At 47.9% G+C, this 14,433-nt stretch overlaps 1 protein-coding gene across 1 annotated transcript; it reads right to left on the bottom strand.

Moving 5' to 3' along the window:
- Positions 1-584: 584 nt before the first annotated feature.
- Positions 585-1,894, bottom strand: LOC144153189 (kelch-like protein 10). The gene is made up of 2 exons (XM_077684838.1): positions 1,417-1,894; positions 585-1,294 (listed from the first exon to the last, which is right to left on the bottom strand). Exons 1-2 carry the CDS (start codon positions 1,892-1,894, stop codon positions 585-587), a joined length of 1,188 nt encoding a protein of 395 aa, XP_077540964.1.
- Between the last annotated feature and the right edge of the window lie 12,539 nt (positions 1,895-14,433).

Raw genomic sequence — 14,433 nt, 5'->3', positions numbered from 1 at the left:
TTTGTCGGAATTTCACTGCTTAGTTCATAGGACGCGGCCTTGATTCACAGCCAGCGCCTCGCGCTAGGAATGTCCTGGTAAACACCACAAGCTGCAGGACTGAACGTAATGCTCAAGTTCGGGGCATTATGCCACTGACGTGCTTGGATATCGTATCCCTCGACGAGCGACGCCGTTGTAGCGCCGTCGAAACCTCCGGCCACGTAGAAGCTTCCTTCCAGGAGCAAGGCCACCAAGTTTCTTCGCGGGAAGGCCGTGCTGGGCAGCTCGGACCAGTGACCCTTGCGCGCGTCCATCCTCTCGGCAGTCTCCAGCCTGAAAGCACCGTCGAAGCCACCCGGCATGTGGATCGTGTCGTCGTGCACGACCACTTGCAGGCCGCTGCGGGAACTGGACATGCTCACCAAGTATGACGACGCATCAAACGGCGGGTCGTAGCCCTCACAACTGTCGAGCACTTCGCGGCCCGTGTAGTCGCCCATGATGTAGATGCATGCGGCGGCCGCCGCGGCGCAGGTGTCGCTCCATACTGCGTGCATGGATGCGACGAAATGCCGCTGGTTGCGCTTTGAGGCCTACCGTTCTCAAGACGATGTGCGGTCGTCATCTTCGAAGCCGCCCACGGCGTATATGTAGCCCTGGAGGACTGCTACGCAGAAGTAGCAATGGGCCACTTTCATGTTTGACCTTGAGGTCCCCTTGTGCCGCGACACGTCCAGGGTTACGACTGGGTAGTTGTCAAAGCCGCCCACCGAGTAGATGAGGCCGCCCAGCATGGCTACGCCGTGGTAGGCCCTGGGATACGTGTTCTGGTGAGGCTGCAGCAGCCAGCGATTGGAACGGCAGTTGTACGTGAGTAGGTGGTTGCTCGCGCCGCCTGTACAGCCCCCGAACATGAGTACGCCCTTGGGAACGCGTGGCTTCAGCCAGCGCCGCTCGAAAAGGTCCGGCCTGGTCCTCCAATAAACGTCGCTCACCGCCTCCTGACTCAGCGTACACTTGACAACAAATAACGCTTCGAGCGCCTGCTCGCTCGCATGGACCAGAGGATCACTCTCGACTTGCGCCATGTATGCGCGGCTGCAGAAGGCGAACCTTATCATTGGCAGGAATCGCGGCAAGTGGAGTCTTCTGTCTTCGATGTTCCCGGCGATCCACTTGAGAATGTCCCCAAAGGCGCACTTAACCTCATTCGGGGCGTGAAGTTTGTCATCGTGTGGCATGCGAAATAGCTCGTCGGGCATCAGTGAATGGAACTCGGAGTTCGTGGCCCAGACCTTGTGAAAGATCCGCACTATGCAGCGAAATTTCTCCAAAGAGCATGCCGTACACTTTGCCCGAAGCCAGGTGGTAGGTGCCGACGCAGTCCTCTGGTTCTAAATTCCTCCCCAGCAGCTGAAGACAGTGGTTCCGTACCGTCGGAATGCCCAGCGCCTACGTCTAGCACTTCGCGGTCGTTGTGAAGGCCTACGCGCCCGTGAATTTGGACCCCGCCGGCGAGGTCGATGAGGAGCTCGAACGTTTTGGAGCTCAGGTCACTCACGACTGCTTTGCTGAGGGATGGCCACGCTATGTCTTCGTGCTCTGGCGTCCATTCGACAAGAAAGCCCGTTCTGTGTTCAGAGCCGGATAAAAACACCCCGCAGCCCGCGTATCTGGCGGCGAGCACGAAGCGATGCGCCCAGAACTCGGCACCGTCGGGGAACCGGAACACGACATCGCAGTGCTCGCGGGCTCTGCTCAGCTCTTTCAGCGCGGGCATGGAACGGGCCATGAACTCGGGTTGCAAGTGTTTTTGGCGGCCGTGATCGCTGAAAAGCTGGCTGGCAGAAGTCGCTGCCGTGCCGTCCTCGCAGGCACTCAAGTCGTCAATGCTGCCTCCCGCGGCGTTCATCCTGGGGTGGCCGAGGAGCTCACGGGTCGCACGACGTGAGAGCTGACAAGGAAGGGTCAGGCGAGCGCGGAAGTCGCAGCTCGAACAGCTGTGCTGGGGCGCACGCGCGTTTCTCAGCTGTTCTGCGCAACGTCCGATGCAAATCTGCGGTGGTGGTGGTGGTGGTGGCCCGAAAAATGGCGCATACCCACTTAGGGGGATTGGCCAAGAAGAGTTATGCTTTCATCAGAATAAATCAAGCGAGGCAAAATAATGGAGCAGAAGAAAGAATTTGGTCTAGGTTAATGAAAGAGAGAGAGAGGAAACACGAGAAAAAAAACACAGAGAGAAGAATAGGAAAACTATAGTAAAAATCAGCCTAATCGGAATGTTTTTAACACTGCAGCCGAGCTGTCTCCGAAATGAAGGAGTGGATGGCGTTGCACACGTCCCTATGGCATCGGCCCAGACTAGTCCCCCCAAACGACAAAAGCACAGGTACAGTTAAAGGCAGTCCAAGACGTAGCAGGGGAATCTCCAGCAGCCTTCTCCGATGGTTGGAAAATCGGCGGCAAAAAAGAAAGAAATGCCCTTCGGATTCAATTTCTTGGCAAAAGTGGCACAAAGGGGTGGTTATCAGATTTGCCCTGAATAAATACCGATTAAGTGGTGGCACACCACAACGAAAAGAAGTTATCAATACTTCGCACAAGCGAGTTTGGCATAAACTTCTCTCCCAGCGGTACCTGAGGTGTTCAAGTTCAGGGGAAGTGTTCAGACCATGGTCGGAGGCATCTTGATTGAACAGGTATTGGCGATAGCGTGCCAACAACACGCAAGAAAACGGGGGAAGAACCTCGACGATCGGCAAAGCCAGAGCTGTTTTAGCTAATATGTCAGCGGTTTCATTGAGGGTTAACCCACAGTGGCCGGGCAGCCAAACGAGCCGAATCTCCCGCACATGAGTGGGGACGCAGGAATAAAAAGTTTTGGCAATAGGATGTAAAGTTTCTGAGGAGAGAGCCATGCACACGGACAAGGAGTCGGTGAGTAGCATCACGGAAGAATTCGCCGGATCAAGTTTCAGGATTGCAAGGAGTAGAGCAAGAAATTCTGCATGAAAAATGGGGATAAAATCTGGTAATCGCAATGAAAAAGACCAGTTCAACGTCGGAGAGAAAATGCCCACCCCAACCTTTTCGTCTTTTTTCGAAGCGTCAGTTACAATGACCACGTGGGATGGGTATTCGGACTGGTGAGCCAGGAGAATGTTATTTAGTATGTTAGGCGGGAGAAGCTTAGCGTTTTTAGGGAAAATATTATCAAACGAAATCCTTACTACTGTGGATGGTATCTGCAAGGCGGGAACTGACAGGAGGGTGGTGTTTAATGGAGTAAGCAACGAATTGGCAAAAATGACCTGTGGGCGCCGGAGACGAGACCAATATATACAAAAAAAGGACCTTGCATGCTGGAGGAAAACAGCCTGTGGTCTGGCCAGCGGGGACTCAAAGAACTTTGCGAATGCATTAACGGTTAGGTATTTGAACCTGGAGTTCAGCGTTAGGACTCCGGCTTCTAAGTACAACACTCTAATCGGGACGTAAGCGGGCAGGCCTAAGCAGCAGCGCAATGCTTGACGTTCAAGCTTCACCAAAGGCAAGAGCTTATAGGCCGCAGAGCCAGAGAACAAAACGCACCCAAATTCTAAGACTGGGCGAACATACATGCGGTAGATCATCAAGAGTGTATCTGCTCTCAGACCTGAACGCTTGTGGCTAAGGCCCCTCAAAAGAGCGACAGCGCGGGAGCCTTTCACTGCAATGTGCTCAATGTGGAGACGCCAATTCAATTTACTGTCATATATAACTCCAAGGTATTTTAGTGAATCAACCTGCCGAATGGATCGTTGACGATAGGATAACGAAATAGATATTGGGTCCGTAAGGGGGAACACGAGAATGGCACACTTATTAATATTTAACGAAAATTTCAGAGTGTCCAGCCATAATTCTAGAGCATTCAGATACGACTGAAGGGAATGAAACAGGGAATGAATATCCTGCGAAGAAGAGAAAAAGGCAATGTCATCTGCATAAACGTATGTTTGTACATCAGGATGACTAGGTATGGAGCTCAAGAGCACATTAAATAGCACTGGGGAGATGACAGACCCCTGGGAGACTCCACGCGTCTGCTTATAACGAGAAGAGGCGTAGCCATGTTGGTAACAAAAGAACTCTCTGCTTTCTAGAAAAGCCGCTATCCACGCAGTGATGTACTCCGGGAATGAATAATAAGCCAGGAGATCTAGGAGGATGCCATATTCCACGCTGTCGTAAGCTTTTTAAATGTCCAGAGTGACCAATGCTGCAACCTGCTTATTCCGTCGTGCCCACTGAATGCGACTTTCTAAGTCTATATATGTGCCCACCAAATGGAGCATCCTTCTCTAAAGCCAATTTGTCTGCAGTTTAGGATATTCTTATCAGTCAGAAACTTATTAATCCGGGGAAGCAAAACGCGCTCAATCACTTTAACTAGAGTAGATGTTAGAGCTATCGGCCTAATGTTATCAATTGAATAGCCGAGCTCCGGCTTCTTGGGGAAAGGCAGAATCTGCGGCAGCACTGCGGAGTGGCGCGAGCTGCAGTCAATGCGTTCACTTCTTCCTCGTCCAGCAATTGTTTCTGATGCTTGGGGCAATGCTGCTGGAAGGCTAGCATCGAAAATTTACGTGCAACCGCATGTGTTTCAAGGGCAATATTCCGTTCCGAGATAGGTGCAAGCCACGTACTTCCGGTGCGATGTGTTGATGTTGTGCGCCCTGTTCCTCAACGTACTTAAGTGGTGCGAAACTACCTTTAATTATGAAAACAATACGTAGAATTGACATAGGAGATAAAAGTACCTCTTATAGCGAAAAGGGGTCTTTCAAAAAGAAGCATTGCGGGGCACGAACACTGTCCGTTCGCTCCAAAGCCCGCGATTCTGCCCTAGGGTACTGAGCTCTTTTTTTCTTTATGTTAGGCTACTCAGTCCGCACAGCGGAGTTCCTTTAACAGTTGTTAAAGAGAACTGAAGGAGTGTGGTAAGCGAACGTGTAGGTAGCGCTTGGTGCTCACAGGAAGCGTTTGGCTTGTTGCTGCTGCTGTGTTGTTGCTTGCACGCGCCGGTGGGTTTCTCACAACAACGCGACACGGCGCTTGTCTCACGCATCTGGGATAGCGCTACCACTGTAACGTTGCAGAAAGACAGCCAAGCATATAACGTGAAGCTGCTGTTTTTGCTTGCACTGCGTAAGCTGCAAGAATAAATACACCTTTCGTCGTTTATCCGGGCGATAGACTGGTATTTATTTTATAAAGCCTGAATGAAGAAAAACTACCATGCGCGGTTCGCACAGACCGCACCAACTAACAGCCGTGACGCTGATACAAGGTGCTACGTGATTGGACGATGTCCAAGATTAAAATTCAAACCAGTTTTGGTTTCGGTTCTGTGAAATAACATGCTTGGTATCCGACGCTATCGTTGAATGGGCATTCTCGATATCTTAGCAATAGGCATACTGCGCTTCTGCAATGTCAGCTGTAAAATGCGTCTGATAAGCCTAGCAGCACGGCTTGGAATCGTAACAATCACTAGCCGAGGGTACGCAGTGGATGAAAACCCACCGCGTCACCGCAGACGCTCAAATTCGATGCGCTTTCCCACCATCTTTGGAGCTTGCCTGGCTCGTACCGGTATCGTAAGAGGCGTGTTCGCACCAGGCCAAGGGTCGGCTGATTAGGGACTGTGCCCGCAAGCAGTTGGTGCTTATGTCAACACCATGCTTAACGAGAACTCGCCAGCGTGTCAGTGTCAGTGTGCGCACGTTCTGTGAACTTGCCTGTGGGGCAATGAACGTTATTGCGCAAAAAATGGCGAATTAAGTATAGAAAACATTGCACCAAAACAAATAAATCAACTTAAAAAAAAAAACATCCACTATCGTAGATTACAACGTACGACTTGCAAAACAATATACGTAGTGCTGCACACCACTCGGCCATGAGCCAGCTTTTTTTTTTTATTACGTGGGAGAATATGCTCAAGCTTGACTTATTCCCTACACATGTACTACGCAGGACTCACTACGGTAGATCTCCTCTTCAAGGAGATTAGCAAGGAAGACTATCGGAAATCGGGCAGTTTTTCACACGCTTTGAATATATTTTTCAGTGGACTAAATTGTAGCTTAAGATTTGTTTTACACACGCTGTACGTGTTTTGCGCAGAGAAGTCTTGTGATCATGCGACTCTAGCATCATAAATGCATGATAATAAGCGCTTGAAAAGATATCCCCGAAGAAATCATTGTAGGTGCAGTGGTGAGCCATATCACTACAATAAAATGTGGCAAAAATACATCTGCGACATAAAGGATGCCGAAAGAGTCAGGCCGGTGGCAGTCTTTTGTATGCCATGCCCTAAAACGTGGCCGGGTAGTTTCCGTGATGCATTCAGCTTCTCACATTGGAACATCCATGATTCTGCGGCATATTAGGACCTGAATCCTCAAAAAGGTACGATGCGCTGCTTGCCATAGCTGCTGCACTGGCACAACTTTTACGTCTCGCTGTATATCCTGCGCGTTTAATGCTATGTTGGCCAGACTTTACTGAGTCCCTTCATGCAAAATGACTTCATTCAGTGCCCCCAGACGATAGGGTCAGAGGAGAAGCTGTACAGACGGTAACAGGAAGGGCCGACCATCGTGTCTAATACACGTATATGCACACCAGCATATGAAGATCAATGGTTTCTGCGCAGGCTCAATAATCAATGCCAAAGAGAATCGTAAGATGTGCCTGGAACGTGAAAGCATCTACGGATTGTTTGTGTCCGTGGGTATAAGCAGCGATCACGCTGAAAATGTAATTGATAGGCAAACGTCAAGGCCGTCATGGGGCGAGTTTAACCCAAAGAAATGGTGAAAAGCATCCCAATTTTAAACTACATCGATGTGATACGGGCAGGAGCGACGTAATATGGGTGTGCATTATAAACACAGTTATCAGTGTGCAAAGTGTACGTTAGCACTCAAGTGATACGATCAAACGAAACTAGAGGACCCACTGCAATATCCCAAATTATGTTCCTCTGCGGTGGATTAGGTCGGTGCTGTTAGTCGCACAAGCAAGTTTCTGTGATGTCATAAAGAAATAGCCGGAAAGCGGCTATGGAGCTCCCACTGCTTAACACATTTTCCCTAATATCTCAATTATTTGTTTGAAGTTTGCATTGTAATAGATGTCATTTGCTATTGGGGCAAAGAAGAATTTTAAATGAACGAAACATGTATTTTTTTCTTTGTGGCCCCTTTAACAGCCTGGCTACTGTACAGTGGCCACTGAACAGCGGTCGCTAAACAAATGCCCCCTTCCCATTCAACTTCAGTGACTTGTAACGATTCACTAGGATTTCCCACGGTCAACATAAATTCCAAGGAACCCATGGTGGTACAGTGCAGGGCAGTGCAAGTCTCAAAAAAAAAAATCCCTGGCCATCTCCACGAGCGTGAAACCTGGGGAGGGGCGAAGCATGCAGTGTATAAGTGTATTCTTGGTGCCTTGGCGTTTATGCCAACAGAAATGAAACCATTAGGGGGTAGAGGTATACAGTAAAAGTCTCGCACCTTTGAAGCACGAAGCCTTCTAGCGCAAGGCGTAAGCAAGTCTCCCGGTGTTTTTAGTACGAGTTACGAAGCGTTTTAACGCGAGGCGTATACGAGTGTCCCGTTGTTCTAGTACTGTGACTACATGGCAGGACGGTTACGACGACGACAGGAGACGCCAACAACCCCAGACCCTAAGGGGCTTCGCCCTTATAATTTGACAGGAGGACTGAACACTTTAACGCAGCCCACAGGCTCCATGGCTGTACACCAGTAGCCCAACCACACAATGCAATGAAATAGCCAATGCAGCGAGTCTCTGATAAGAATTAGGCAGGTTTAAAAGGTAGGTTTTTATTGATCAATTTTTATGCAAGGCATTCAACGTGCGTGGATCGACTAGTTAAATCTAGCCTGCCAGTTTAGGCACGAAATACTAATTTTTGTGATTTGGGACAGTTCTCAGGGGCTTATCTAGACGTTTCTCGCAAAAAAGTCAAAGGGGACAGCGGGGATTTAGAAAACATTGTTTAGCCTCTCCACTCTCCACCAATTGCGTGAGGGTGAGGAAACTGAGCTGATAGTTGGTACCAACTGTCCTCATGTGTGCTAGCTTCCCGAGAAGGCACGTGAGTGCAGTGACTAGGAATGATGAAGTCGAGAGAGAGAAGAGAAGGTGGTTCTTGAATAAACAGTCCTTGATTATTGAAACAGTAGAAAAAAGCGCTGACGACTTACAGTCCTCGGCTTAGATGCCAAAATTCCTTTTGACACACGTGTAAAGTGCATTCACAAACGTTTCTCTCAAAAATGTTGTGATTACACACGCTCCATTCATGAAAGGGGTTTGTTTCGAACAAGGTGGTTGAAATTTTTTATTACTAACATCAAAGCGCCATTCGTCCATTTCATTTAGCACGCTTCCGAGCTTCGTTTTAAAAACTATGTATAACTGAACTGCTTATACAATATTACCTTATGTACCTACGTACGAAAAAACTGCGTCTTTCACCATAAAAAAATGCTGTGGTGAGTCCATGCAGGCGTAACATTCTTGAATGGTGTTATGTGCAGAACACGAAGCTCAGTACCAATAAATTTCAACCAGGCAAAGTGAAGTTTCCTAAATTGTATCTGGGTATCCAAACTATTTGAGTAATTTTTGAGACTTTTCTTACTGTCTACCAATACCTTCCTGTTAACTCAACTAAGCTTGCCTTAGAAATTTTTCCCACGCCTTTATTATTGTTGTGGTCCCCAAACATACATTCACAGAGCTAGAGCACGCCTGAGGAATTTAGGGCCCAAACCAGTCTTTGCTATTTCACGCGATTGCAGCTTTATGAAATGTTGCTTTTGCTTAGCTTTTGGCAGTGAATTCAAACACGCCACTTAGCCACTTTAGTGTAAAAACCATTTTAAACCTTTAATTGCTATTTATAGCCAACAGTATTCTATCATCTCCATTAAACATTCCGTTGTAACCTTATTTGAGATTTCGTTACCCAGCCAGCCTGGTTCATATATCTTCGCATAAAAATCTACAAAACAAATACCTCATTTTAATATGCATTCACATTCCCGTCTTACAGTAAATCTGCAGTGACAGATGCCGCAAGTTTTGGCTTTTCAGGAAAGCTTTCGTTTCATGCAAAAAAGGAATCTTTTTCTTGGCTTTCTTGCAGAGCTTTTTACAAGCTTTGTACACTTGGCGATTTGGCTTTTCTGCAGGGCCTTAATGTACTGGAAAAAGGTATCACTTGCTTATTCAGCTTTTTTTAATGCAGTGTATCTTTAACAAAAACCCTGGCATTTTGTTTGGAAAGGGAACTTCACGCCACAGACTGTGCAGAGAAAGTAGCGCTACTCATTTACTTATTTGCATGGCCACGGAAGTTTGGCAGAATCACTGGTCGTTGACAAACACTGTGTATGCTTTCTGGCTAAAGGTGGGATAATGAACACAGTGTCCATGTGTTGGAAGCTTTCTTGCCCAGTTTCTTTTCCGTATTTTTTCACGATGACTTGTCAAAGTGCCTGAACATGGCCTGTTTTGTTTTAAAAAAATGTCAACAGCGAAGCACTTAGCAATGCTCACATGCTGCCTGTTGATAACACAGCAGAAGTACGTTCAGTTGGGTCATTTTATTGTTGAGGCCATCCATGATACATATACCTTCCAGCTATGCTGCAACGTTCACAAACACCAATAAAGACATTCGTATTCACACAGGTGTCCTTGGCTCCAGTCCCTGCTCAAGGTGTTAAAAAGTACTTTCAGGAGTGGGCAATGTCAAGCTGGACAAGAATCCTTCCCTGTTACTCTACTCCATAAACTATTTTTTGGGCTTGTTGGCTTAAAAAATAGCTGAAATGCCTGTCTTGTGAAAAACGCTAATGGGCACACAACACAAGGTCTCTATATACCATCAGAAAATGTGCTTTCTAGCAGTTGGGCTCTGCCAAGATATGCACCGTTGCGAACGAAATATGGGACATTTTATTATGCCCCTTATGACTAAGCAGACACACTTAAGCAGTTTGCCCAGTTTTTTCTTACACAGAGCGGAGTTAAAAAGCAATAGAATACGAAATATGCCCTCGCAATGAAAGAATTTACTGTTGACTCCCTCCCCTCAAAGTCTCAGAAAGCAGACAACTAACTTGAACTAAGCACTCTTTACCAGTTCTGAATAGAAGCATAACTGTCGAGTTGAATTCCGCCGAGTTCCCCGGATGGCTATATTGATGTCACAGCCACAGAATTCGTGAATCCACTGTAAGCCTTTGACGGAAGCTCTCATCATCACTAGCCAATCCCATTGAGTGGGTATAAGAGTATTGCGATTGGTTATGTTGACTTCCAAGCGAAACGCATGAGTAAACAATGAACTAGCTTATCAAAATAATAATCACAACAAATGCAAGAGGAAATTTCGTTGCTTAGCGGGGTTAGAAGAGGCAGAAGGCACTGCAGCGAAGGCCAGGAAAATAAAAGCCATGCGGTAATTGTGAACTAAATACCAAGACATTAGCAGACGATCAACGGGTGAGGGTGAGTGCCATCCTACGTATCCTTTGCCACTTCTTCACCCAAATTTGAGCAGATAAGAACCACACATTAAACTTGCTAGCTGGCAAATCCTCGTGGAAAATTGCAAGGTAGGCAAAAAGTTATAAATCTGTTTCCTGCCCCTTCAATAATGGCTGCCAACAGATTGCTTACAATTTCCAGCTCATTTTGCCTTGTCTATCATACCATGAAGATTCCAAGTGGAAAGAATAATGGTATTCAAAGGAAGAAATATGAAAAAAACATCCAAAGTAACAATAACTGGTCTCGCTTGTTTACCTTATGCACAACAAACTTCAAACACACAAGGAACAGAAGTGTCAGACGTCGCACAAACAGTGAATTTATCGGCTTCACTTCTCCCAAGCTTGTGCAGTTGGAGCTTGAGCCTTGTTGCACAGGAAGCCAGCCAGTCAGAGGCTGGTTTCCACGGTAACTTGAGTAGATGCTGTCCATGGACGGGCAGCTGGGCTCCACCCATTCACCGGGCCCCCCACGAAAGTGAAGATGCGCGTCCTGCACGGTTTCAGCGCCGCGTGCACGGATTGTTTCCGCAGAGTACCTAGTCAGGATGATTATACTTCTCGGCGAAAATGGCACTGCCCTTCGGGAAAAATTGCAGAACAAGCAAGATGTGAGGCCGTGTTGCGTTCGTGGATGCCCTGCGCTACCTGATGATACTTGATTTCTGCACACGCTGACATTACCTTCGCTGGCGCTGTCATCTCATCAGAGCCAACTACCTCGTTAGCCGCGACTCGGCGCGCTGATCCACACGTTTAATATGGAGCCACCATTTCGACTTTAATGGGGTAAAGTTTTTCGAACTGTTGTTGTGCTAGCCTTTACAAAAGGAATGGGAACATGCTAACGAGTCAACGAGAAAACTCTAATTGGCGCAGTTCCGTTACCAGGGACGAAGGTGTCATATGCACAGTGGGTGAATAGAATGAAGCGAAGCGCGAGTCACCTTGTTCACTTCGCTTGCAGAAGGCGCTGATGCGTGTCCGGAGCCCCCGGTGTAACCGTAGCGCGATGCCTTGTGCAGGAGCGTGTCGTCGTACTGGAATGAACTAAAACGAAGTTTCGCACAAAGTTTTGTACATCGTTTCATACAAAATTTCGTGCACAGCTTCAGCAAGCAAAGTTCGCCTAATGTTTCGTCTACTAATTCGTGCTAAGTTCATCCGAAGTTTGGTGTAAGTTTCGCAAAGGTTTGTCCAAAGCTTCATTTGAAGTTCGTCCAAAATTTCTTCAAATAAACATCGTCAATAGCTGAGTCCAAAACTTATGGCAAAGGTTCGTCAAACAGTTTTTCAAATGCTTCGTCTAAACGTTTGTGCAAATTTCACCTAAAGCTCGCCCTGAGTTTCGTCAAGCCAAGTTCGTCGAAAGTTTCGTGTGAAGTTTCGCCAAACAAAGCTGCCAAGATTTGTCAGACTAAAACGCTGAACCTCTGCATATACCGCACGAACCTGAATTCACTCCGTCAGAATTGGCGTCGATGTTTTATCACTGCGAGACTTCGCATTCAGTACAAGGTTAAGGTACGACTACTGAAGAGCTGTTGCCCGTTCGAAAGCAACACTCGTATACTCCATCCATCGTAATTCGAAGCTGTTTCACTTGTATAGTGAAAGCGAAGACGTCCGAGGCAATATTAAGGCCGCTTACAAAGAAGACTTTTATCACTGTATACTTCAAGAGACAAGGTACGGTGCATTCTACATGTGTTACAATGTACAAATTCGATGCGAAGATTCCTCCTTCAAACAGCGTTGTAATAATAGCGCATAGTCGTTATGTCGTGCGAGGACTACACAGACCCACACCTGAGGTTCCGCATGTTGGCAAACAGCAGTGAGCTGAAGTAAATAATGATGATCGTGGGTGGTGAGCCATTATGAAAGAAATATTCGCAGGTTCATACACACCCTTTCCCAGTAATGCTGTGGCCTTGTGTAAGATTAGAGCTTGAGAGAGAAATGACGCGACGTGTCCACAGAGGCGCCGGTCAAAGCGCCAAAGCACGCGGCAATTTGCTTGGTATTTATTGCCCATTCTGAAAGGGGGGGGGGGAACCAGAGCGAATGGTCAGCGTCATAGATACTGGCCATTTGAGCGCGCAATTATAGAGACATGGAGCGCATGTAAGACAGTCCTGGTAGAGGTTGTCTGGCTTGTTTTGTCACCTATAAATTCTGCCCCCCGCTCACTCTGGCTGTGTCCCCCTACCCGGAATAGCGCCTTCACCGCTCGCCTACTCCACCACGGCGAGAGACATTTACTGCTCAGTGCATGCGCAAGGTCTGTTACGGCGGAAGGTTGTAGCCGACCCGGCTTGGTATAAAAGAGCAGTATTTTCATGCGGTGGCCGCTCTGTTACTCGACAGGATCACTGCGGAATTTGGTGGCCAGTGTTCTCAGGCCATGTAAAGATAAGCGAATTGATAATCCCGGCTGGGCTGCATATTTTTGGTGTTAGTTGAAGTGCCTCCTTTGCGCGCACGCGCAAAAATGGAGCGTCAGTGCGACGGGGCTGATTCCGCCCAGGATTCGCAGAGACAACAGAAATAAAAGAACAGCCAGTTTCAGCGAGAGCACGGGACTTTCCGTTGATTGAAGCTTGGTAACGTAAGGATACGTGCGAGACGAACGTCACCTTGAGAAGAAGAGTTCGAGGCGCCGCGCCGTAATGTCGCCATTACGAGCCATGCGACTGGCTTAACATCAGCATGGTGAAGATGTCCGGCGTTTTAAACTCAGGTATGCTCACATTATTACCAAAGTAACCTTCGAACCACGACTCAGCAATCAGGCTAACTGCTCTTTACAGCGAAGCTGCTACAGGCTAACCCTCCTGTTCTTTTTTTTTCCTCTTTTTTTTTTGAGTGCGTAAACCGAGAAAATTCGTTTCCCTCCTCTTCCCTTCGGCATATTCTCTCCTTTCGGCCAACTGCTCACCTCCAGCTCCTAATATTTAGATATAAGATGGCGTATGCAGTATACTGCCCTGTAAAATAGTCTTTCCAGCAACGCATCTGTTTAGAAATACAGTCGAATTTAAGGAGATCAGTGTTAGCTTGGTCTTCGTAAGCTGGTTTTTCCACATTGTGGGTTGCACACTGAAACCCATTCATAAAGGAAAGTAAGCGGCGGAAGGAGACCACCGACGACGATCGGGCCCCGGACGCCAAGCGTAAGCGCGATGCCCGTCGGGACACCAAATTCCGTGAGGAGAAAATGCAAGACGTCGTCGGTGTGGCTGCCATCCCGCTGAACGCTTCCCCGGTGCGCGTGTGGTTGGAGGGGGAGTTTGTGGCCATCCAATGACCCACAAACAGCTCCATTCACCTTCTCAGAGTGGAACGGCACTGATTTTTTTAAAGCGAAGCTTTTTACCTCTACCCCCAACGGTTCTGTCGCGACTGTTGGAGTCGACAGAAAACTCCCGCGAACGAATAAAAGAAGTTATTGGCACCACCAGAAACTGGAACTGGAACGAATAGAGAAACGGAGCGAGAGCCCGTTGTCTTACCGATTGAGCTACGAGCCCACGCGGAGATGGGGGAGACAGACGGTGCACTCACCCCCTGCATTCTCCCGGAAAGCCATGTGATAGCGTCACAGTACCTCTCGCACCGCTGTGCGCTCCACCCACAGCACGTGTAGCGACCGTGTGCGCGCCTTGCGTATCCGCTAGGAGTTAGTAAACATCAAAGGAAGCTCACCCCAACGCATGGCTTCTCACTTCTCCGTCTATGTTGCCGATCTCGTCGCCTCTCTCAGCGGCGGGAAAGAAGGAGGAGAAGCGAGATCACCTAGCAA

The sequence above is a fragment of the Haemaphysalis longicornis genome, unplaced genomic scaffold (assembly GCF_048455015.1).
Source record: "Haemaphysalis longicornis isolate Haplotype H1 unplaced genomic scaffold, Haemaphysalis longicornis Haplotype H1 scaffold_9, whole genome shotgun sequence".
Lineage (NCBI taxonomy): Eukaryota > Metazoa > Arthropoda > Arachnida > Ixodida > Ixodidae > Haemaphysalis > Haemaphysalis longicornis.
Note: the sequence above shows the minus strand (reverse complement) of the source record. Positions and strands in the feature narration are given on the sequence as shown.